General features: G+C 50.8%; 1 protein-coding gene across 2 annotated transcripts; it reads left to right on the top strand.

Annotated features, from left to right (window-relative positions):
• The first annotated feature begins 11,318 nt into the window (after nt 1-11,318).
• CAMK1G (calcium/calmodulin dependent protein kinase IG) lies at nt 11,319-25,156 on the top strand. Of its 2 annotated transcripts, XM_066565341.1 has the most exons (13): nt 11,321-11,867; nt 15,447-15,563; nt 17,203-17,331; nt 17,585-17,659; nt 18,596-18,734; nt 19,222-19,345; nt 19,829-19,904; nt 20,642-20,754; nt 21,621-21,699; nt 22,142-22,229; nt 22,622-23,172; nt 23,534-23,650; nt 24,583-25,156. In XM_066565341.1, exons 2-12 carry the CDS (start codon nt 15,472-15,474, stop codon nt 23,625-23,627), a joined length of 1,560 nt encoding a protein of 519 aa, XP_066421438.1. In that variant the 5' UTR covers nt 11,321-11,867; nt 15,447-15,471; the 3' UTR covers nt 23,628-23,650; nt 24,583-25,156. The 2 variants fall into 2 exon arrangements, with proteins under 2 accessions (XP_066421439.1, XP_066421438.1); XM_066565342.1 differs by lacking the exon at nt 17,203-17,331 and having other exon boundaries at nt 11,319-11,867.
• The last annotated feature ends 287 nt before the right edge of the window (nt 25,157-25,443 follow it).

Here is a 25,443-nt window from a genome sequence, read left to right as displayed (position 1 = left end):
AGAGCTCCTCCGTTCCACTTAATTATTAAAAGCCATTTGTGGGGAGGCACAGAAGGAGGGGTCCAGAGCAGCTCCCTGTGCCTGAAAGGGTGATTTTAGCAAAGAGCTGAATCCTGTGCAGGCACTGTGCACTCAGGGCTGGCTGTGCCTGTTCTGGCATTCCTGTGACTTCTGTGGGACTGATGGAGAAGTCAGGCTGAGAACCCTCCTGTGAAATTCAATGAACATTTCAGAGCTCAGTGGCAGCGCAGGTTCTGAGCAGCCCAGGATGGGAACGAACACCCCAAAGCTGGGATGGTCCCACCCCAGGAGCTCCTGTGCTGAGCTCCCACCTTGCCAGCCCCCGAGGCCTTCGAAGCAGGGTGGTGGTGGAGGGTTCAACCAAAGCAAACAAACTGCTAAAAATAAATTGGTATCCCATCTGTTGCCAGGCAGGGAATGCAGCCCCAACAGCCAGGAGGGGGATGAAAGGCTGCAATAAACACCTTGAAATGATATCTGAGAAATTCTGTGGCCTCGGGAAAACGGTCTGGGTTTCTCTTCCTCCTCTTTTAATTGGTTTTTCCTGAGGGGAAGAGTGAGGGTGGGTTTGTGCAGCACGAGCAGGGGAGCAAACAAACACCGAGGCTCTGAGATTGTTCATGTTCCAATGAACTTGTGCTGGCAAACAGGATTTCATGGGCAGGGTGGGCTGCAGGGGGCTGGGGGTGAGCACAGAGCCAGCTCAGAGCCAGCAGGGTCCCCACAGGTCCCAGGAAAGCCTCCCTTGTCCTCCCCACTGCCAAAGCCATCCTGTGCCCAATCCTCTGCTCGGGGAGGAAACATTTTGCAGCCACACTGAGGTTTGTGGGCTTTCATGGCCACTCTGGCTGCAGCAGGACTCGGACTCAGCCCTGGGAACTCCAATTCCCCCAGGGAGGGGCAGAGCAGCCCCAAAACCTGTGAAGGGTTTGAGCAGAGAGAGCAGCACAGAGTCCTCTCCACGCCCTGAGCCTCCCCAGATGCACCAAATGAAGTTTTGCTCATCAGGGATGCATAATTAACCCCTTGAGTAAACATCCATTCAGACCTGCATAATTAGCGCTGAGTTTTTCAATGGACTAATGAAAGGCCCTTTTAGGTCCCTAATTGGCTTCCCCTTAGCCAGCTCTGGGTGTGAGCTGTCAGCACAGGAAGGGCTCTGTTGGCAGGGGCTGTGAGGCTGCAATTCCAGCCAGGGTGGCCAAGGGTGCCCCAAAGCTTCTCCTCTGGGGGCTCTCAGAGAAAACACTGCCCAGGCTGGAGAAATGCAGCCCCAAAGCCCCAAAACCTGGCTGGGGGTCAGTTTGGGGATGGTGCTTTGGGCAGGGGATAAACAGCCCCAAAGCCTCAAACCTGGCTGGGGGTCAGTTTGGGAATGGTGCTTTGGGCAGGGGATAAACAGCCCCAAAGCCTCAAACCTGGCTGGGGATCAGTTTTGGGGTGGTGCTTTGGGTAGGGGAGAAATGCAGCCCCAAAGCCCCAAACCTGGCTGGGGGTCAGTTTTAGCATGGTGCTTTGGGCAGGGGGTGGGATGTGTCCCAGAAAAGCAGGTTTGTATGGAAATGATGGAGATACAAGAGATGGATGGAATTATTTAGGGACAGATAATGAAGCTGTGCAGTAAATGTGCCACTGAACAGGGTAATTAACAGTAATGCTAATCAGCAGCTAATTACATGATTCTTTGCCATTTTTTAAAGGAATGGTTACTGTGTAGTCTCCAGGAGCAGAATTCCCAGGTCAAGGAGAATGTGCAGCACCTGAGACTGAGCTCCTTGGGTAACTCATTCACCAGTTTATCCACTGAAGTTTAAAAATGAAGCCTGGAGAGAAGAGCAGCTCTTCCCCATTGAGGCAATGTCGGCTCAAAGGATCCAGGCCCATCTCAGCTCATTAAAGCCAGGCCATGGATGAAGGAGCCTCCCTGCTTTGCAGAGCCCCTGGTTTAGGGCAAAGAGAGAGGCAAATCACGCTCCCAGCCTGAGAGGAATGTGTGACTGGAACGCACTTGATTTCAAGGAGCTCTGCCACAATAACTTCCCCTGCTCGGACTCCCGAGGGCACCCCTCGTGTTCTCACACCTTTGCTTTAACCAGGAGCTTTTCCTGCCGCTTTCCGTGGCTGCCAGGGCCGGGAGCTCCATGGGCTGTGCTGCAGTGCTCTCTGCTGGCCCGGCCCGTAGCTCCCGCTGTGACGCTCTTGAGGGGCCCAGGCTGAGGGAAGGGACATGGAGAAGGTTGACTCCGTGTTTAGGAAGGCTGATTTGTTATTTTAGGATATATATTACATTAAAACTATACTAAGAGAATAGAAGAAAGGATTTCTAGCTAAGAATAGAAAAAGAAGGAATGATAACAAAGGCTTGTGACTGACTGAGACAGTCCAGACAGCTGGACTGTGATTGGCCATTAATTAGAAACAACCCCATGAGCCCAATCCCAGATGCACCTGTTGCATTCCACAGCAGCAGATAACCATTGGTTAATTTTGTTCCTGAGGCCTCTCAGCTTCTCAGGAGGAACAATCCCAAGGAAAGGATTTTCCATAGAAGATGCCTGTGACAACAGCCCAGGCTGCAAGCCCTGGGTCATACTGGGACCTGTTTCTGGCACTCATTTGTTCTCTTTTCCCTTTCGGGATACCAGCAAGATTGTGTCACAAATGCTGCAGAAAGCATCACGTGGAAAGAAACCAAAGTTCCTCTTTTATTACACACACCTATGTCAACAGCCACTGTTATAACCCATCCAAATTAAGAACCTCTAGGCAAAACAGAGTAAATTATTGGATTACAAGAACCTTGGGAAAAAGTGCTAATAGATTTGGAATTGAATGTCCAAAAGGAAAGAGATGGATTTGAAGATACAGTTCAAGATTTGGTAAAAAAGCAAATAATAAACGAAAAGGTAAAACCAGCACAGCAATTGAACTCTGTGACCCCAAATGATCTATTGAGTCGTATTACAAGACTCCAAGCAGTTATGGAAATGATAGCAAATGGAGCCGCCCAGAATTAGAGTTATTATCAAGTCAGCTAAGCCAAACAAAACCTGTAGTGTATCAGAATAGGTTGGCTTTAGACTATTTATTGGCCAAAGAAGGGGCTGTTTGTGGAAAGTTTAATATATCAGATTGTTGAAAATTGATGACCACAGAAAAGTCATTCTAGAGAAAGCAAAAGAAATCAAAGAAGAAATATATATATATGCATATAATAACCCAGGTACCGGTCCAAAAATTAGAAAACAATGTTAAAACCTAGCTGGTAGGGTAATGTATTAGAAGAAATTAAGATCTTTCATTTTATGTGTTACAACTGTTTTTGTATTTCTTCCTTGTGTAATCCCCTGTTTTATTTTGCCAGCATAGTCCAGAAGATGCAAGTAGATAAGAAATATTGCTCAAGCCAAAGGATTTACAAAGCATAAGAGTGGGGATTGTGAAAAATGCAGGTATTTTTTGATTTGCTTTTTGGAAATATTAAAATGAATATTATATGTGTTGTGTTAGAAAGTAATGCTGTATTAATTCTCTTAAGTAGTGTGTTAAATATAGTTTTAGGTTATAAAAATTGTTAAAATAGAAACGATGCTATGTAAGATACTTTTTTTAAAGAAAGGACTTGCAGAGAGATAGCGGCCACAGGACACCTGGATCTTTCAGAGAAAAAGAATTTATTGCCCTCTTATCAGAAATGAACTTCGTCCCGCCTCCAAGGCGCTGTTAGGGTTAGAAGGAAGAAGTGGATGATGAGCAGACAGAATCCTGTGTGTGAATGGAATTTGTGCACCATGTATGAAGTGTATGACTCTGCAACAGGCTATTGCTTTTAAGGTTAATCCTTTGTTAACGGGGGTCCTTTTTCAGGCTCGTGCTGCCCAGAAAAAGGTACCCGGACGTCCGTAACTCTTTGCTTTTGTTGTCTCATATTTCCTAATTCAAATTGTCCAAATTATTATTGCTCTAATTTTATTACTATTTTAATAATCATTTTATTACTATTAAACTTTTAAAAATTTTAAAAACAAGTGATTGGCATTTTTGATACCAGTCTGTTAGGTGAAAATGATCAAAAGATTTTTGTGAGTTTTCTAATTTTGGTATTTATGCTGGAGAATTTCCAGGGTTTATGTCTCCTTTTGGGTCGAGAAATCTGTCCCAGACACTGGGGGGACTCTGGAGCTATTTGGGAACAGTTCTTTTTCGAAATTCTGTTGTGTTGGGATCAAAGGGTTGGCATTTGCAGGGGCAAAATAATTCTCTGTCTGTCCTGTATTTATTAAAGCAGCTGTCATATTCCAACCTCCTCCTCCTCCTCCTCGTCGCACGGTTTGTGTGCATGGATGTGGCTGTGCAGACGAATCGTGACACAAAGTAGTCCCCCTCGGTGCTAGGAGTGTGAAGGCGAAAACGCGGAGGGATACCAGCTATCGGGTGTGCAGGGTCCCGCGCTGCGGAGGGATCTCTCGGTACCCGGCAGAGGGACAGACGCGGAAGGATACGTGCAAGGCGCTGCAGTTTTCGCTTGCTGTGCTGCCGTGTATGGCCCCGGTGGAGGAGGAAGCGCCGTGACAGGGCACAGGGATGGCGGCTGTGGCCGGACAGCGGCACGCAGCGGCTCAGAACCGGGACCGCGCTGTACCAAAACTGCGGCCAAAGCAGTGGGGGGGTGGCGGTGGGGCCGTGGGGATAGAACTGCGCATGCGTGCGGCTGATCCCGAAAGCGGCGCTGTGGCTGAATGAGGCGCGGAGTGATATCGCTGGTGCGGGGCTTGTAGCAACTGCGCATGCGTGGGTTCCGTCACTAGGGCGGCGTGGGGCGGGCGGCGGCGGAGCCGCGGGAGCGGGGCCGGGGCCGCGGAAAGGAACGCCGGGACGGCCGTGGTTGCAGGAGGCGGCGGAGCCGCGCCATCCAGCAGCTCTGAAGCGGGGGGCCGCGGTGGGGAAGGCGCGGCTCGGCCCGCCATGGAGCGGCGGCGGCAGGAGCGAGAAAGCGACCACGGGCGGCGGCGGGGCGGCCTCGTCAGCGGGAGATGATCCCGGGCTGGCGGGAGGAGCGGCGTGGAGGCGGCGGGAGGCTGCCGCGGCGGGGGGGGGAGGGGGGGTGCAGGCGACGGCTCGGCCGCGGCGTGCAGCCGCTGGGGGCTGCGGTGGCTGCCGGCCCGGCGGGCAGGGGCGGCGCTGACGGGAGGCGGGGCTGGAGCGGCCGCAGGCACGGCAGAGGCTGCAGACCCCGGTGTAGGCGCCGCGGCGCCGGCACGGGGCGGCTGGGCGGGCCGGGGCGCCCCGGTCCCAGCGCAAGCGGGGCCGTGCCGGGACCAGGGGATGGCGCCGAAGCGCCGGCAGGGACGGGGTCTGCCGTGGGCGTTTGCCCTGCGGCGGGGCCCGTGGGCAGCTCGGGGTGCGCTGCGTGCGCTTGGAACGCCGGGGCGGGGGGGGCGGGCTCCCGCGGCAACGCGCACAGGGGGCGCTGGGGGCGCAGCGCGGCCGCGCCAGGCGTGCTCGGCACCGCAGATCCGGGAGCCGCGGGGAACGGCAAAGACGCAGCAGCAACGGGACTTGGGCCAGCACCGGCCCCGCTGGGTCGGCAAAGGTGGCGAGGGGGACGTGGGGGGGGCAGGAGCGGCCGCACTGGCAGCGGGGGGGGGAGCGGTGGAGCGGGGGGTGGGGCCGCGGTGACGGCGGTGGGCGGGATTGAGGGCGGGGCCCGCGGTAGCCGGGACCGACGGGACGGCAAAGGCGGGGCTGGTGGGAGGGGCTAAAGGGCGGGGGGCGGGGCGGCAGGGGCGAGCAGCACCGCGGGTGCCGGAGCTGTGCAGTCCGACGGGGGGGGGGGCGTGTCCCGCTGGAGACTCGCGGCGGCGAGGGGCGGAGTCGCAGGAGGGGCGGGGCGGCTGCTGCGGGCACCCCCCGTGCGGCAAACACAGCTCAAGCCACGCCCTGGAGGCTGGGAGCAGCTCCGCGGCAGCCATGGCCCGGCAGGAGATGCTATTAAAGTGCTTTAAACACCTGTGTCCCAAAAGTCTCTGCTAAACACGGCTGAACGGTCATTGGGGAAATGCCTTAAAATCCATTCTATGAGGTTTTCTTAACGCCTCTTGTGGTACTTTACGGCAGTCGCGCTTTACGGCACCTTTTATGGCATTTTGCGACAGTCGCGATTTATGACACCTTTTGCGACAGTCGCGCTTTACGGCACTTTTACGACAGTTCTGCTTTACGGCACCCTTTGCGACAGTCGCGCTTTACGGCACCTTTTACGACAGTTCTGCTTTACGGCACCTTTTGCGACAGTCGCGCTTTACGGCACCTTTTACGACAGTTCTGCTTTACGGCACCTTTTGCGACAGTCGCGCTTTACGGCACCTTTTACGACAGCTCTGCTTTACGGCACCTTTTGCGACAGTTCTGCTTTACGGCACCTTTTACGACATCCGCGCTTTACGGCACCTTTTGCGACAGTTCTGCTTTACGACACCTTTTGCGACAGTCGCGCTTTACGACACCTTTTACGACAGTTGTGCTTTACGGCACCTTTTGCGACAGTTCTGCTTTACGGCACCTTTTACGACAGTCGCGCTTTACGGCACCTTTTACGACAGCTCTGCTTTACGGCACCTTTTACGACAGCTCTGCTTTACGGCACCTTTTGCGACAGTTGTGCTTTACGGCACCTTTTACGACAGTTCTGCTTTACGGCACCTTTTACGACAGTTCAGCTTTACGGCACCTTTTACGACATCCGCGCTTTACGAAACCTTTTGCAACAGTCGCGCTTTACGGCACCTTTTGCGGCAGTCGCGCTTTACGACACCTTTTACGACAGTTGTGCTTTACGGCGCCTTTTGCGACAGTTCAGCTTTACGGCACCTTTTGCGACAGTCGCGCTTTACGGCACCTTTTGCGACAGTTCTGCTTTACGGCACCTTTTACGACAGTTCTGCTTTACGACACCTTTTGCGACAGTTCTGCTTTACGACACCTTTTGCGACAGTCGCGCTTTACGGCATTACCTTTTATGGAACTTTTACAGTACTTTACAGCACTTTATGGTTTTTATTTTGGTTTTCATTTATTTTTAATTAATTTTTTTTACTTTTTTATTTAATTTTTTAATTTTTTTTCTTTTTAAAGCTTTATATTTTATTTTTTTATTTTATGGGTTTTTTATTTTTATTTTTAATTTTTCTATTTTTAAAGCTTTATTAAATTTTTTTAATTTTATGTTTTATTTAATTAATTTTTTAAATTTTTCTCTTTTTAAAGTTTTTTATTTTATTTTTTAGTTTTATTTTTTATTTAATTTTTTTAATTTTTTCTCTTTTTAAAGCTTTTTAATTTTTTTTAATTTTTTAAATCTCATTTTTAATTTTAATTTTTCTATTTTTAAAGCCTTTTATTTTATTTTAAATTTAATTCAATTTAATTTTTTATTTAATTAATTTTTTAATTTTTTCTCTTTTTAAACCTTTAATTTTATTTTTTAATTTTATTTTTTATTTATTTTTAAATTTTTCTATTTTTAAAGCTTTTTATTTTATTTTAAATTTAATTTAATTTAATTTTTTATTTAATTAATTTTTTTAATTTTTTCTCTTTTTAAACCTTTAATTTTATTTTTTAATTTTATTTTTTATTTATTTTTAAATTTTTCTCTTTTTAAAGCTTTTTATTTTATTTTAAATTTAATTTAATTTTTTATTTAATTAATTTTTTTAATTTTTTCTCTTTTTAAACCTTTAATTTTATTTTTTAATTTTATTTTTATTTATTTTTAAATTTTTCTCTTTTTAAATCTTTTTATTTTATTTTTTAATTTTATGTTTCATTTAATTTTTATTTTTAATTTTTCTATTTTAAAAGTTTTTTTATTTTTTTAATTTTAATATTTATTTATTTAATTTTTTAAATTTTTCTCTTTCTCTTTTTAAAGCTTTTAATTTTATTTTTTAAATTTACTTTTTATTTAATTTATATTTTTAATTTTTCTCTTTTTAAAGCTTTTTATTTTTATTTTTTAATTTTATTTTTTATTTAATTTATTTTTTAAATTTTTCTATTTTTAAAGCATTTTTTTTTTTTATTTTTTATTTAATTGTTATTTTTAATTTTTCTATTTTTAAAACTTTTTATTTTATTTTATTTGGTGCTGTCCAGACCAACTCAAGCTGCTGATTGTGGTGGTGTTTGAGGGTCTTGCACTACCTTTTATGGAACTTTTACGGCATTTTGCAGCACTTTACAGTTTTTATTTTGTTTTTCATTTATTTTAAATTAATTTTAATATTTTAATTTTATTTCATTTTTATTTTTAATTTTTCTATTTTAAAATCATTTTATTTTATTTGGTGCTGCCCAGACCTGCAGTAGTGAAGTAATTGAAGTAATTTTGTTTTGTATCCCCATATTTTTCCCAAATGGTTTATCCCAAACTGTACCCCCCTCCCTTTACCTGTGTTATCCCTCTCCCAGGATGAGATCATCCCCAAACGCCCACCCTGGCTCTCTGTCAATCACTCAGCCTCCCATCCCCTCCATGCAGAAGTTTCGGTCCAAGTCCTCCAGTGATCAGCCAGAGGCCAGGGGTCAGCCCCCCAAGCCTTGCCCCACACGCTGTCCTATATGTCTATCCCCCAGCATCCATCCCTTAGGGTCACTTAATGGTTGGTAAGATGTTATCTACTTTTGGTTTCCACCTCCCTTTAAATGTAACCTTGGCACATCTCCCGGGGCTCTGGGCAGGAGCCCCCTGAGGTGCAGGAGCTCCTTTGGGATCCTAATAAAACCTTGGATTAACCCCTGCTAAGAGTCGGCCCTTTATCTTCTACCGCTATCTCTGGTGTCTCTTGTGCTGCACAGGGGCCCAGCCCAGGTGCCCTCAGCACCCTCGGGGCACAGAGAGTGTCTCCCCCCAGCCCAGGTGCCCTCAGCACCCTCGGGGCACAGAGAGTGTCTCCCCCCAGCCCAGGTGCCCTCAGCACCCGCGGGGCACAGAGAGTGTCTCCCCCCAGCCCAGGTGCCCTCAGCACCCTCGGGGCACAGAGAGTGTCTCCCCCCAGCCCAGGTGCCCTCAGTACCCTCGGGGCACACACAGAGAGTGTCTCCCCCCAGCCCAGGTGCCCTCAGCACCCTCGGGGCACAGAGAGTGTCTCCCCCCAGCCCAGGTGCCCTCAGTACCCTCGGGGCACACACAGAGAGTGTCTCCCCCCAGCCCAGGTGCCCTCAGCACCCTCGGGGCACAGAGAGTGTCTCCCACCAGCCCAGGTGCCCTCAGTACCCTCGGGGCACAGAGAGTGTCTCCCACCAGCCCAGGTGCCCTCAGCACCCTCGGGGCACACACAGAGAGTGTCTCCCCCCAGCCCAGATGTCCTCAGCACCCTCGGGGCACACACAGAGAGTGTCTCCCACCAGCCCAGGTGCCCTCAGCACCCTCGGGGCACAGAGAGTGTCTCCCCGCTCTCGGCCGTGTCGGGGCTGCCGAGGGTTACTGAGAGGCTCGCACAAACCCGCTCGGCCACTGATTGTGGTGGTGTTTGAGGGTCCCCAGGACAAGGGAAGAGACAAGAATCTTGACTCCACCTTTCAGAAGACTGAAATATTATTTTATGATCTCTATTATATTAAAAGAAAGTGAGATATTAGAACTACACTAAAAGAGCAAGGAGACATCAGAAAGCTGGAAAGGAATGAATAATAAAAACCTGGGACTGCTCACAGTCCGGACACAGCTGGACCATGATTTGTTATCAAGTAGGAATCAATGCACAGGAGACCAGTCCAAGATGCCCCTGTTGCTAAACCACCTCCAGCCCACACTCCACAGCCAGCAGATCGTTATTGGTTCCATTTCTGTTCTGAGGCTTCTCAGGAGAAAAATCCCAGCGAAAGGCTTTTCATCAAACACGTCAGTGCCAGGTGATGGCACAGGCAGCATCGGCTGGCCTAGGTCACTGTGTCATCCCTGCCAGCCCAGGTGTCACAGCAAGGAGAGAGTTCATCCTGTGCTCAGCCTGTGCTCACACAGCCCTGCCAAGGGACCGGCTGCCAAAACAGAGCCGTGCCATGCATGCCAGTGTCTACATGGCAGAGAGAGGACATGAAAAGCCACTGAGGAAGCTGCCACCTCCTCCCTGAGCTCTGCCCTGCAGGCCGGGCCATGGGCAGCCACTTTGGGAAGGCTGCATTTGCTGCCCATCAGCTGCTCTGTGTCTGACAGGAATTGGAATAGCCCAGGTTTGGGTTGGTGCTGAGCAGAGGGCAGTGAGGAGAAAGGGAGAAGGCTGTGCTGCAGGGCAGGTGGATCCATGCAGAGCCAATTTGGGGAGCAATAATATACTATATATTATAATTTTATGTATTTATGTATTTGTTTTCTATATTTATGTTTACCACTATAATTTTATATTTATTTTTAAATTTATATTTATTTCTATTTTAAACTATATATTAGACCATATAAATTCATTAACCTAACACATCAGAACCACAAAAATACTGTACCCCCCAAAAACACCCCTAATAACCCCCCCAAAAAAACCTTAATAAACCCCTCTAATAAACCCCCCTAACTCCCCAAATAAACACTCCTAATAAACCCCCCCTAAATAAACCCAAATAAACACCCCTAGTAAACCCCCCTAAATAAAACCCAAATAAAAACCGCTGGTAAACCCCCCCTAAATAAACCCAAATAAACCCCCAAAACCCCACAATAAACCAAATATATCCCCCTAACGAACCAAATTAACCCCCTAATAAAGCCTCTCCCACCCCTCTGGCTCTGATGTCTCCCCTGCTGTGGGACTGAGGCCTTGCAAGGCTTTCAAGGTAAAATCCATGGAAATTCCACCCGAACTTTACACTGAAGGGAAGCTGCACGTTCAGAGCCACATCCAGGACTCCTGACCTGGGATGGGGCCCGACCAGCAGAGACAGGAACAGCACCCCAGAGCCTTTGCCTTAGAACCAAGCTCCTGAGGGAAAATATAGGGAAAAAGAATGTGATTTTCAAGTATTGCCTCAGAGCTGATTTATTCCTGACATAAAACTAAACTCCACCATGATATGGACTTTTTCCATGCATATTCTAGATGGCAGTGTAAATCAACTGAGAATGCAGTCAGTAAAGTTGTTATTGCCAGCTCTAAAAATCCCACACCATAGAAAAGACTCAAAGAATTATTAATATTTCCTCTATTCATATGTGCTGTGCTTGAGCAGACACTCACAGGGAGGTTTTGAAATTCAAAACAGAGGCATTGTTTGGGGTAAAACAGCCCCAAATTCGGGGCATGGCAATTCACCTCTGCCCATTGATTGTTCTCCAGGGTTTATGCCATTCAGGGATGGTGAGGAGCATCCCCTGCCCGTGCTGGAGCTGCTGCTGGGACAGCCAGGGCAGTGCCACAGGAGTGCCAGCCTGTGCCAAGGCAATGGGAGCGGTTTCCAGCCCTGAGAAGTTGTTTGGGTGAGGAAGGAAGCCTGGATTTGCATCAGGGATGTCTCAGTGCCAGCAGGAGTGGCTGCTGCACACCCAGCCCCAGCCCTGAGCCTGGTGGCATTGCCCTGAGCCTGGTGACACTGGGCTCCAGCCCTGAGCCTGGTGGCACTGCCCTAAGCCTGGTGACACTGCCCTAAGCCTGGTGGCACTGCCCTGAGCCTGGTGGCACCGGGCTCCAGCCCTGCTGCACTGTCCCCGTGCCCCTGGTGACTCCCTGGTGACTCCCTGGTTACCATCTCAGCTCCATCTCCTCCTCCTCCTCCTCCTCCTCCTCCCAGCTCTAATCCTCGCAGACGGCGCCGAGCGCGAGCAGCCAACAGGAGCAGCTCTGTCTGTGCTGACCTGGGTAAGCAGAATTTTCTTTCCTTACGAGCCTTTTGCTGTTCCTGCTCTCTCAGGAAAGCAGGTGGGGTCCCTGCTCACCTGCTTTGATTTAAATTGGATTTATCCTGTAGCAGGGAAACACCAGAGGACTGCTCCTCTGTAGTATCCTCCAGCACTCGTGTTGTGTTCAGTGGTTTCATAGAAAGCTGTCTCTGACATTTTCCATCCGTAGTATTGTAGGGAATCTGGGATATTTCCAATGAAAATGGAGATTTTGCAAGTGTTCCCCAAGTTGGAATGGATGCTGTGGAGGGGGGATCCAGAGCTCTGACATGGGTTTGTTTTTAATGGCGAGCTCGTGGCTTCGGTTTCTTGTTCTTTTGTCCCTGAACACGGAGGCTGCCCTGGCACTTCATTCATTCATTCATTCATTCATTCATTTGTTCATTCACATGCAGATTTGCTTGCTTTGCTGTATTTTTTTTTAAATCAAAGCCCTTTGAATTTGTATTCCCCTTTTTTCCCTATAAACTTCTAATTGCAAAGGCAAAGCCCTGAAAGCTGCATGTCTGCTCCCCCTGCCCATGGAAGTTTGTCACGAGACCATTAATCATGACTTACAATCATCCTGCCAATGCAGAGCATCCATTCAGGAGCAGGGGCTGGCTGCAGATGGGTTTGTTGCTGTGGGATGGGGGAGCAGAACAGATTTCCTCGGAAAGATTTAAGCAAGGTCATGATAACACCCCTTGCACCCTGAGCAGCGTCGAGCTGGATCAGGCAGAGCAGAGCAGACCTTGGCTCAGGCTGGAGGAGAGCCAGAGGTCAGACACTGATATCTGATGACACTTGTTTATTATCTTCTGTCCAGGATATAAACTCGGGTGCAGCCCTGCTTGTTGCTGTGTTTGTTATGATGGGGAAGGGGAAGCTCTGCAAATCAAAGCTGAGTTCTGCACTTCACTCTCAGCTCCAGAGGCTCTCACCTGCATGAGTTAATGAGCTTTTCCCTCTCAGCTCCAGAGGGTCTCACCTGCATGAGTTAATGAGCTTTTCAATCTCATTATGCAACCGTGGCACACCAGAGTGCTTGCAGTGCCAGGAGGTGAACGGGCACAAGGGTACCACAGCCTCTTGTGGGATCAGGGGTTAAAATCATGTGAATTATTGAAATAATTATATAAAATCATGGGAATTCCAGGTGCCCCTGGCTGCCCTCTGTGTGCAGCCCAGGGCTGGGGCTGGGATCTGTCCCAAGGCCCAGCTGGACGGGGTCAGGTGGAGCTGGCAGGGAAGGAGGGCACAGCAGGGCTGGGGTGGGCAGGGGGGCACAGAGCAGGGCAGGAATCTGCCAGTCCCAGCACCAGGGGTTTGCCCAGCTTCTGCCACGGTCCCACTGCTGGGGGAAGCCTCTCCAGCTGAGGGAGTCCATCCATAAACCCAGGGCTGGGCACTGGAAAGGGCACATGGTGCCAGAGCAGCTGGGGCTGCCCCTGGATCCCTGGCAGTGCCCAAGGCCAGGCTAGAGCAGCCTGGGACAGTGGAAGGTGTCCCTGCCATGACAGGGGTGGCACTGGATTGGATTTAAGGTCCCTTCCCACCCAAACCAATCTGGGATTTTGGGATTGTTGCATGGAGCTTGAATAAATAACAAAAGACAGACAAGAACTGCATCAAGCGTTGCATTGTGCCCAACTGCTGCAAAGTGCAACAGGTGACTCAGGCAGACTGAGACAAAGGTGAGCTCCCAGGGAATCCCCATCCTGCTGAGCCCATGATCCTGGCTGGGCTGAGAGGCCCCTGCATTCTGCACCCACCCCTGGGCAAACTCCTGCCCTGGTACCAAGAGAGGAAAGTGCCCAGGGAAGGAGCAGAGTGGGCAAGGCTCCATCACACCTGAGCACTGCTGGGATCCAGGATGGTTGGGGACCTTAAAGGGACCATTCCCTTGCACCCCCTGCCATGGGCAGCATTCCACCTCAGGAGCCCAAACATTCCCTCCTTTTGCTGCCAGAACAGCAAAGAGGTGAGGCCAGGCAGGAGATGGCTGAGATGATTTGCTGCTGAGATGATTTGCTGCTGATGGCACAGGGAACCTGAGCAAGCAGGAGATCAGCCCCACGTGCAGGGCTGAGAGCTGCTCCTGCAGCCTGTCCCCAGCACAGCTGCCCCACACCAGGGCCAGCAGGAGCAGCTCTGACACCAGCCCATGGTTCACAGACAGTGAGCACACCATGACCCTGCCTTCCCCTGGGAGCAAAACTCCCTTTAAAACAGGGAACTTGTTGAATTCACAAGGAATTCAACATCAAAATGCTCCAGGAATGGAGCTGAAATCAGCCAGGATTGAAGCCCCGGGCTTGGATGGGCCAAATTGTCAGGAGTGAGTGTCCATCAGCCCTGTCCCAGGGCTGGGCACTGTCACCTCTGCCTGGGGCAGGAGGCTCTCCCTGCCCCGTTCCCTCTGTCCCATCCCAACCAGGACGTGCTCCAGCACAGAGCCCAAAATGCCCCTGGTCCCCAGGGCCAGGCTGACCTACTTGGGGATTTTATTCTCTTTTTTCACTTCATACTCTGTGGCTGGCAGCAGGAATGGAGGGCTCCTCTCAGTTTTCCCTGTCACTGAGCACCACCCTGCCAGCCCTGATATTTATTTAGAGTGGATAAAACTCACCTGCCATCACCAGCTGAATGTCTCTGCCCACAAATTGTTTTTCTGTGATATTCCAGATCTGTAGATTTGGAATGGGCAGGTGACTGCAAAGAAAACATTATTTAGGGACTTAAAATAATTGGCAAAAAGTTTTCTACTGATTGATCAGCGTTTTTGTGAAGGACTTTTGACCTTCTCTGCTTTCAAACAGCAAGGCTGGGCTCTGGAAGGAGCTGGTGTCTGTGAGTTACACAGGCATCAGAAACCAAGAGGTAAATAAAGGTCAAGTTCATGAGGCCTTTGGTTATTTTATGGCCTGAAAGCTTCAGCTGTTTACAATTGAGTCAATCTTGGTTTCAATAATGTTAAATTAACCTTTAAAAATTGTGTCAAGGAGCTGAAAACCCTGCAAACGTGCTAATTAAGGAGATAAAGTAGGTTCAGGAGGAATCCAATATCTAAGCAGCCTCTCATGAAAAAAGACCTTTCAGCTTCTTCTTTGCTTGAATACTTCTGCCTTTTCCAAATGGGGTAAAAAACATCCAGGAGAGCTTTTGCTTTGCCTTCTGAAGGCTCAGCTGTGTCCCACAGCCCTTGGCTCCCCTCCTGCCCTGGGCAGGGGATGCTCCACATATCCAGGGATGATCCCCTCTCCCAGGGATGCTCCCCACACACCCAGGGATGCTCCCCACACACCCAGGGATGCTCCCTGCTGCCCAGGGTCACTTTTATATCAGTTTTTCCCCTGTCTCCAGGTCCCTCTCTCAGGTTCCAGTGTCCCTCCAGTCCCCAGACTCCATCCCATGTTGAGTTCTAAGGGTTTGGGGAGCATTTCACAGCTCCCAGGCCTTGGCCAGCTCTGACCCCAGCTGTGACTGGGGGGTCCTGAGCTCCCTGCAAACACAGACTGTCTGTGACCTCTCCTCCTCCTCCTCCTCTTCCTCCCAGCATTCCTGCTTCCACTCTGGAGGAGATGGGGCGCAAGGAGGAGGAAGGCAGCGGCTCCTGGAAGAAGCAGACGAGCAACATCCGCAAAACCTTCATCTTCATGGAGGCCCTGGGCTCGTGAGTACCAGCAGAGGCTGCTGTCCCTGTGTCCCTGGGCAGGAGCAGCCCCAGCCCCTCCTGGCTCCCTCCTGGCCCTGCTCAGTGTCCCCGGACTGGCTGCTCTGGGACAGGCCAGGAGCAGGTCAGGGGTGCCCAGGCTGCTGCTGCTGCTGCTCCTGGCTCACCCTCCCAAACAGCAGCAGAGCCCCCAGCCCCTGCCCTCCCTGCAGGCTGCAGGTGCCCCTGCCCTCCCTCCAGGTGCCCCTGCCCTCCAGGTGCCCCCTGCCCTCCCTCCAGGTGCCCCCTGCCCACCCTGCAGGTGCCCTCTGCCCTCCAGGCTGCTCCTGCCCTCCAGGTGCCCCCTGCCCTCCCTGCAGCCCCTCTGATCCTGAAGGGGCCTCTCTTGCAGGGAAGGTTTTTGCCCCACTCCCGCTGCAAGGTCAGGGCTGGCACGGCAGAGCACGACAATAACAAGTTGTATATTTAGCTCAGGAGCCCTGACTCAGTTGGGGAATGAAACAAAAACAAGGATGTTGGAGTTGTACAATCCTTCCCTGTGCGTTAACAGCTTCATTTGCCTATTCATGGGGATGAGACAACAAAACATTCCCAAGGTTGTGGGGGAGGAATTGAATTACCTCCACCAGCAAGTTCTGTCATGGACAAATTTTCTGTGACTTCTGAGCCCACGAGAAAGCTCCCAAAGAAGCAGCTCCTCCAAATTCTGAGCCTTGTCAGCCTCAGAGATTAATTGAATTATCCAGCAGCTTTCACTAAGGGAATGAGGTTAGAAAAAGCTTTGTTCTCTCCTAGCCCACTTGTTGATTCATCATTTTTAATAAGGAGCATAATTATTATAAACTGTTTGGGACAGAGATGTAGAACAGATGCCCCAGCAGCTGATTTGTAGGTTGTTCATTTCCTACTATTGCTTTAATAGGAAAATTTAGCATTAGAAATTGGGATTTTTCCCACGTGCATCGCTCCAGCTCTCTGAAGAATTGAAATGAAGATCTGGGACTTAAAAACCACCTCAAAGTTGTTTTCACTTTCCCCCAGGCTCCAGAGCACTGCCCTTCCTTGCCCTGAGACTCACAGCAAGTCCCATTTAAGGCCCCCAATTAAGGAGCTGGATCATTAAGGTTTGATGAGGATTAGTGGGGACTGGCCCAGTGTCACTGTCACTGCCCCAGCCTCGTGCTCAGCTCCAGGACAAAGCTGGATTGGGGTTTTAGGCAGGTTATAAATACCTGCTGCTGCTGCTGGGGGGGAGCAGACACTCACTGTCACTTTGTCCCCAAGGGGACACGGGGACAGCAGCAGGAGAACAAGCAGAGCCTGAATTTAAAGATTAACTGGGCTTCTCCTGCTGCTTTGCATTTTGGACCTGCAGAACGCTGGGTGGCACAGCCCAAACCGCAGCTCTCTCCTGCACTGTGCACAGTTAACATTTTGTCTGCAGAAAAAAAAATTGTGGGGTTTTATTCACATTGCATAACCTTGCCTTGAACACCCTGAGTTTGGGGCTGCTCCCGTACAGTGCCAGCTTTAGAATCAGCACCCACATGAAGTTCCACCACAGTGTTTCCTGTGCTGTTTCCCCTCTCTGCCAGTCCCTCCCATGCCCCTGAAGTGCAGCCTCTCCCCCTCTCTGCAGAGGTGCCTTCTCAGAAGTTTTCCTGGTGAAGCAGAAGAGCACTGGCAAGCTCTTTGCTCTGAAATGCATCAAGAAGTCTCCTCTCAACAGGGACAGCAGCCTGGAGAATGAAATAGCAGTGCTGAAAAAGTGAGTGTGACACTCCAAAGAGCCTTCCTGCTGTGCTGGGGGCTTTAAATGAAGGGTCTGTCCCCCACTGATGGGGCCTGGTGCTCCAAAAGGAATGGGATGGGCATCAGTGATCCTGTGCCGTGCAGGGGGAGGGACAGCAGCCCCAGAACCCCCAGTGAACTCTCCCTGGTGATTAAAGCAAGATGACTGCTGGGTTTTCCCCCCTCTGCCCTCGCCAGGATTTGTTTCTGACCCACATTTCCCTTTGCAGGATAAAGCACGAAAACATTGTGACTTTGGAGGATATTTATGAGAGCACAACCCACTTCTACCTGGTCATGCAGCTGTGAGTACCAGCAGAGCCATTCTTTGGGGCCACACAGAGGGACAGGGCAGGAGCAGGGCATGTGTGGGGTGTCAGCACCAACCTGGGCACTCCCCACATCCCCTTCTGAACCATGGTTTGGATCCATTGATGCAAATTAACTCCTGACAGTTTAGCAGGGCAGAGACAGAAGTATTTCTAATTAAAGCTGTGCCACGCAGGGTTTCTAGAAATGGAATGGGCACCGTGTCAGCAGCAGGGAACAGCTCTGAGCACCCCGTGCTGCTGCATGACTGCAGGTTCAGTGCAGAACAAAACCCTCTACCACTGCTGGGGAGAGCCTGAGGCAGGGCTGGGTACCTGGGTACCAGCCCTGTGCCCGTGCTCACAGGGGTCCCAGGGTGAGGGAGGGGACGAGGATCTGACTCCACGTTTCAGAAGGCTGATTTATTATTTTATTATATATATTACATTAAAACTATACTAAAAGAATAGAAGAAAGGATTTCATCAGAAGGCTGGCTAAGAATAGAATAGGAAGGAATGATAACAAAGGCTTCTGGCCTGGACTCTCTGTCTGAGCCAGCTGGGCTGTGATTGGCCATTAATTAAAAACAACCCCATGAGGCCAATCCCAGATGCACCTGTTGCATTCCACAGCAGCAGATAACCATTGGTTACATTTTGTTCCTGAAGCTTCTCAGCTTCTCAGGAGGAACAATCCCAAGGAAAGGATTTTCCATAAGAGATGTCTGTGACACCAGCCCCAGCAGGACTTGCCTCAGAGCTCCCCCAAGGTGCCCAGGTGTGCCAGCAATCCCCACTGGCAGCCTGGCATTGCACCCAGGAGCTCCCATCAGCCTCAGCCTCCCAAAAGCTGCTGAGGAAGGAGCGGAAACTCAGCCGAGCTCACGCAGAAGCTCAGTTTGTGTTTATTGCAGTCCTTTTCTCTCCACAGGGTGTCGGGGGGAGAGCTGTTTGACAGGATCCTGGAGAGGGGAGTGTACACGGAGAAGGACGCCAGCCTGGTGATCCACCAGGTGCTGACAGCGGTCAAATACCTGCATGAGAATGGCATCGTGCACCGGGACCTCAAGGTGAGCCCTGCCTGTGCCGCCTCGCCTGCTCTGCCCCAGCCCCTCCTGCTCCTCCATCACTGCCATGTTTTCTGAAAAATCCCTTTGCCAGGGTTTTTCTCCTGAAAAGCCTCAGAAAAGAAATGTAAACAATAATTATTTGATGGTGGTTTGGAGGTTGCTTACCAACAGGTGTATTTTTGATTGGTTCCATGTGAATTGATTTTAATTAATGATTAATTCTAGTTTAGTTGTGTTGGGACTCTGGTCAGTCACAAGTTTTTTAATATAATTTCTTTTTTAGCTCTCTGATTTTTTTTCTTTTTTTTAGTATAGTTTTAGTGTGTAATTTTCTTTCAATATAATATTATAAAATAATAAATCAGCCTTCTGAGAACTTGGAGTCAATTCTCATCTCTCACCTCATTCTGGGGGCCTCACAACACCACCACAACAATTGGTAACCACACTCCTCTTTTCCATTTTCCTGCCCCAAATGTGTCCCCAGCCTGAGAACCTGCTGTACCTCACCCCTGAGGAGAACTCCAAAATCATGATCACGGATTTCGGCCTGTCGAAAATGGAGCAGAACGGGATCATGTCCACGGCCTGTGGGACCCCAGGATACGTGGGTGAGCCAGGGGCAGGAGTGGTGGTGGAGCTCCTGGAGAAAGGGCTGTGCACATCCAGGACACGCCTGCAGGAGGGACAGACACACATCAATGCGTTGGTAACAACATGGGGCTCACAAATGCACTGCACAGACCCTCTAAATGAATGTAGGGGCTGAAAAATCTCTATGTTTTAAAAATGCAAAGAAAAAGATAATTTTAAGGGCCATGTATTTATTGAAAAGAAAAAAAAATATTTTAATGCAATGGGATTTTATTTAATTCCCACCAGACTGCACTGGCTGGATCAGCTCTGTGGTTAAACCTCAGCATGCAGGCAGAGACTGTCTGTGGTTCTTTCTATATAATGGCATAAAAAAGATCCAAAAGCAGCAGACCAATTCAGCTGGGAGATGGGGCTGTTCCTGGCTGAACCTCCTGCTTCCCCCAGTGCTGGATAATCCATTATTGCTCAGAGCTGCCCTTTGCTTTGCTGTCCTGCAGCCCCCGAGGTGCTGGCCCAGAAGCCCTACAGCAAAGCCGTGGACTGCTGGTCCATTGGGGTCATCACCTACATCCTGTGAGTACCAGCAGGCAGCAGCAGCCTGCTCCTTTTCCTTCTCCCTGGGTTTGGGAACTCGCTCCTGCTCCTTTTCCTTCTCCCTGGGTTTGGGAACTCGCTCCTGCTCCTTTTCCTTCTCCTTTTCCCTGGGTTTGGGAACTTGCTCCTGCTCCTTTTCCTTCTCCCTGGGTTTGGGAACTTGCTCCTGCTCCTTTTCCTTCTCCCTGGGTTTGGGAACTCACTCCTGCTCCTTTTCCTTTTCCTTTTCCCTGTGTTTGGGAACTCTCCCAGCTCTGCAGAGTGAGGACGAGGCCAGCCCTCTCCTTTCTCTCTGGAGCACAGCACCGAATTCCTCCCAAACCCAGAAATTAAGGGGATGTGGGGAATCGAGCATGAGAGAGGAGATGACAGGAATCCCATTTGCTCTGCCTGTGCCTCATCCTCTGCTTTGTTTTTCTCCAGTTCCCTACAAAAACCATTCCATCTTCCCGGGGACTTTTTGTTTCGTTTCCTCCCACACTCTCAGCTCGGTACCAGCTGCGGCTTTGTCCTCTCGCTGCTGCTGCTGCAGGGGAGTTTTTAACTCTTTTGTGCAGCTTTGCTGATCCCCTGAGCAGGGAGGGGACAGAGCAGCTCCTCGTCATCACTGTCACTGTCACTCCTGGCTTGGGGGCCCACTCTGGGCTGTGTGTGGAGGAGCCTGTGCCCACTCTGAGCTGGCACTGAAGGGCCCCTGTGTCTCTGCTCTGCCCCAGGCTCTGTGGGTACCCTCCTTTCTACGAGGAAACCGAGTCCAAACTCTTTGAGAAGATCAAGGAAGGCTACTACGAGTTTGAGTCTCCGTTTTGGGATGATATCTCCGAGTCAGGTAATGAAGGGATGGCACTGGATCAGCTTTGAGGCTCCTTCCAACCCCAGCCATCCTGGGATTCTGTAAGAACGGAAGCTCTGGGTTTTTTTCCCCATTTTTTTCCTCTGTCCTGTCAGCCACCACTTCACCAGCCCAAGCTGCTGGTGGAGCTCACTGCAGGCAGCATCCTCACGGCTTATTTCAACATCAATCTTTTATACAAACAAACAAACCTAGCAGGGGGTGTGCTGGGGTTTAATAACAAACATCACAATCCTTCCTGAGAAAAAAACAAAGGGAAAAAAAAGGGGGGAGATGTAAGAGCTCTTCAGGGCAACTTCTAAACCTGCTTAGTTTTCACTTTATGGTTTCTAGAGTTATTTTTGAATTAGAGTTGAGTTTGAGTTGAGTTTGAGTTGAATTGCAGAATTCAACTGCAATTCACACAATCTAAGAGTGATGTTTGGTACACCCAGAGTTGATATTTTTTCATCTGGAGCCTGTCACTATAAGAATCTTCCTTTACTGGAGTAATCACAGAATTATTAAGGTTGGAAAAGGTCTACAAGTCCAGCCTTTGGCTGAATCCCACCAAGCCACATCACCAAGCGCCATCTCTCATTTTCTGAGCACTTCCAGGATGGTGACTCCACCGCTGCCCTGGCCAGCCCCTCCCAGTGCCCAACCACTCTTTCAGTGAAGGAATATTTCCCCAAATCCCCCTGAACATCCCCTGGTGCAGCCACACAGGCCCCTTCTCCTCGGGGCTGGCCTCTGTGCTGTTCCCCCAGCAGCATTCCCCGTGTTCTGCCAGGATCAGCTCTGGAAGAAGGAGACAATAACGAGGCAATAACCCCTGTCTGCTTTTCCCCTTTCCCAAACAGCCAAGGACTTCATCCGGCACCTCCTGGAGAAGAACCCGAGCGCGAGGTTCACCTGCGAGGAGGCCCTGAGGCACCCGTGGTGAGCTGGGGGTGCCCCGGGGTCGCCCTGCGTGCTCATTGTGCTCTGTGGGAGCAGGGAACGGGAGTGTCCCCACCACAGGAGTGTCCCCCACCCCGTCATTAACGTCATTAACGTCATTAACATCATTATCGTCATTATCGTCACCGCCTCCCCCGCACCACCGGGCTGGCTCCTTCTTGTGTGCACAGAAAGCAAACCATGAATAATTAAAGATGCAATTTGTGCATATTTGCCTCCACAAACAGAGGCAGAGGAGAAATCCCACCCTGAGCTTTCCCAGGCTTTGAAGTGTGTGTTTGTGTTACATTTTGTTGCTGTTTTTCCTTTGGGTTTAATTATTGCTGATTGAACGTACAAAGCAGTTCGGTGCCTGCAGAATGTGGAATGCCTTACAAATGCCATCTGCCTACGAGCCCATTTTCTTCTCTTCCATCTGCAGGATTAATGGAAATACAGCCCTTCACCGTGACATCTACCCATCTGTCAGCGCTCAGATCCAGAAAAACTTTGCAAAGAGCAAGTGGAGGGTAAGTGGCTGCTGCTGGAGCCCCGAGCCATTTCACCAGCAAACACCAGTGGCTGTCAGCCAGCACTGAGCAGGGCTTCACTGGGGGGGTGAGCACCCAAACCCTGGGATCCTCCAAAGCTGGGGTTGCCTGCAGTCCATGTTTGCAGGGTGATGGCAGCAATATTCCCCCGGTGAGATTCACCACAACCATGGAGCAGAGGCCAGGGGGTCATTTCCAGCTGTGTTCCTGGGCTGGCAGCAGCTGTGAGCCCCAAACACACCAGCAGCCTGCAGCCCATGAAAGGTGGTGTTTGTGGCAGGAACGTGCCCATCCCAAACAGCCAGTGCTGGGGGGGGACAGCGTGTCCTGGCATCCCCAGCTGCTCACAGGGCTTTTGTCTCCCTCCCCAGCAAGCCTTCAACGCCGCGGCCGTCGTGCACCACATGAGGAAGCTGCACATGAGCGGCCACGGGGCAGCCGAGGGCTCTGTCCCTGCCCCAGAGACCTCCGAGACCCCCAGGCCCAGCAGCCCCACGGGGACCCCCCCGCCAGCAGCGCCCAGCAACGACAAGGACACAGCTCAGGGCCCCTCTCAGGGGCACCCAAACCCACCCAGGCCCCCTCAGCTCCAGCAGGACACGGAAATGGGGGAGGAAAAACTGCCAAATCCCCCAGAGCAGGGACCCCTGCTTGGGGACAGCAGCCTGGTCCAGCCAGACACCCCCAGCCTGGCCCTGCCAGACACCCCCAGCCCCCCAGAGCAGGGAGCCCTGCCCAGGGACACCCCCAGCCCCCCAGAGGAGGGAGCCCTGCCCAGGGACAGCAGCCTGGCCCTGCCAGACAGCCACAGCCCCCCAGGCAGGAGCTCCTGTGGCTGCAGCCCTTCCTGTGTGGGCCATGAGAGGACCAAGGCATCCTCCTGCTCCGAGACAGTGCTGCTCAAAAAGTCTTCAAAATCCCAGTAAGTATCCAGGTCCTTCCATGAACTCCCAGCAAATGCAATGGGAATGGAGATGCAGGAGTGGAGGAGAAGGGGAGGGATGAGCCAGTGCTCGGTTTGGCTGGAAGCTGTGCCCAGCCCAGGCTCTGCTGGGTGTCCCAGCACGGGTGAGCAGGGTGCCCAGGCTGGGTGGCACAGCCCCCATGCACTGGAGCATGGCTGCGTTTCCACAGGAGTGGCTCAGGGAGACCAGACCCTGCCTTGGCTGCAGGGACTGCACCCACCCTGCTCTGAAAGCTGATGTTCTGTACATTGGCACCACAACTCCCCTACAGAACGATCCTAAATAATTGCAATTTCTCTTCTTTCTATTCCCTTTCAGCCATTTCAAGTCAGAGGTTCTTGTTCCAGTGAAAACCAGTAAACACTCATCTCACTGTGGCACTGGGCAAACTGGAGTTTGTTTGATCATGTGATGGAGGCAGCCACGTGGGCAGAGGTGAGTGCCCTGCAATCTAATCCTCAGCTGCTCCTAATTAATCCAATTAGGGCAGGCAAAAGGGAAAGGCAGAAATAGCACGGTGACTGTACACGAAATAAACAAAGGCAGGGTTTTTGCAAGAGAAAAAGCCTTTCACCAAGCACCTCTCCAGCCATGACTCAGCTCTCAGCTCCCACCAGGGCCAGGCCCCTGACTCTCAATCCAGCTTGTACATCCCAACGAGGCTGCCCAGGAACCTGAGAGAGCAGCCAAGCTTGGGTTTGTCACACCAAACTCTGCACTGATTCATGGGAAAAAGTTATTAAGCTTTTAATAACTTTTAATGTTATTAATTAATGGGAAAAACACCAATGCAAACCTGTCCCTCAGCTGGGATTGGGCTGTTCAGCCAGGTCTCAGCTGGGCCCATGAGCAAAGGGCTCAGCACAGGCAGCTCCTCTCTTTGCCACGTTTGGCCCAGGCAGGCTTGAATGTCTTTGTGAGCAGGGCCCAGAGAGGTTCATTTTGTAAAGCAGAGTAAAACAATGCAGTTGGATCCTGTTTGACCACAGCTTGGCTCAGCCCTGCCATCATCTGCACCGCTCTCTGTGTGAGCAGTGAGCAGCTTTGCTGTCACACCCTGCTCTGAGCAATGTCCCCAAGGTGAGCTCCTGCTGGCACAGCTCTCCTCTAAAGCCACATCAAGAGAGCTCCCTCCTCCCATGTCCTGTGCCAGTCTCTGCTGATGAGGCTGTTTGATCAGCACAGCGGATTAACAGCACAGACAAACGCAGCTGGAGCCACTGCAGCCTCCGGAGAGGCCAATTCCAGCAGTCAGAGCTGTGACAGCCCTTTGTGAGAGCCACAAGGGGACCCGAGCTGCCCCTGCCCCAGCGCGGCTCATTAGGGACACAAAGCCCAGTCCTCACCTGGAATTCTCTCTCTTGCAGGACCAGAAGGGCTCTTTGACTCTTTTCTGCACCTCAGAGCCGGCAGTGTGAGCAGAAAGGAGGCTGTGCCCTGCCAGCAGCTCTGGAGAGCAGTGACCAGCTGGGTCAGGGGCACAGCAGCGCCAGGATCCGTCCCTGCAGGCAGCTCGGGCTGTTTCTGGATCATTCCAGCCGGGAGGAGGCGAGGGAAGGTCTGAGGCTCCTGCTCCCACACCCAGTGTCCATTCTCTTAGGGCATCATCAGCTTGTGTTTCCTGCACCCTGTTTAGCTGTCAATGCACCAATGCCCTGCAGAGCATCAGCCCCACAAACCAAAGCCATGCAGAGCTTCCCTCCCGGGGCAGCTCCCTTGTTTCTACAGCCCTCACCCTCTCCTCTCCTCGGGCTTGGTTAGTCCAGGCCTTGGCACCCTGGAGTTCAGCTGCCCAGCCCTCAGCGCAGCTGCAACAGGAGAGAGAACCTGCTAGAAACCTCCCTGTGTGTGACAATGCCACAGCACGGTCTGAGCTCCCCTTCCAAGGCTGTCATTGCACAATGAACACTTGCTTAATAAAGCTGAGATTTGTTTTGTAAAGGGCCTCTTGGTTATTCATAGAAATCCAACATGGAAATGGTCTGTTAAGTCCCTCTTAAAGCTTTCCCTGTGCATCCCAGACCTGCCCCCACTGCTGTTTTTCTGGCACAATGTTCTGTGGAAAATAAGCAGACTGTGGCAGAAAATCAAACAAGACATCTGACTTCACCTTTGACTGTGAGCCTGTGTTTGTCTAATTTGCATAAATGTAGGTATGTTGTACAGAGGGAGATAAAATTCTCCACTTCTCTGATCTGCTTATTTGAAGGAAGATCTCAGAGGGAAGT

This window comes from Molothrus aeneus, chromosome 24 (genome assembly GCF_037042795.1).
Source record: "Molothrus aeneus isolate 106 chromosome 24, BPBGC_Maene_1.0, whole genome shotgun sequence".
NCBI lineage: Eukaryota > Metazoa > Chordata > Aves > Passeriformes > Icteridae > Molothrus > Molothrus aeneus.
This window is presented reverse-complemented; position numbering and strand designations above follow the sequence as displayed.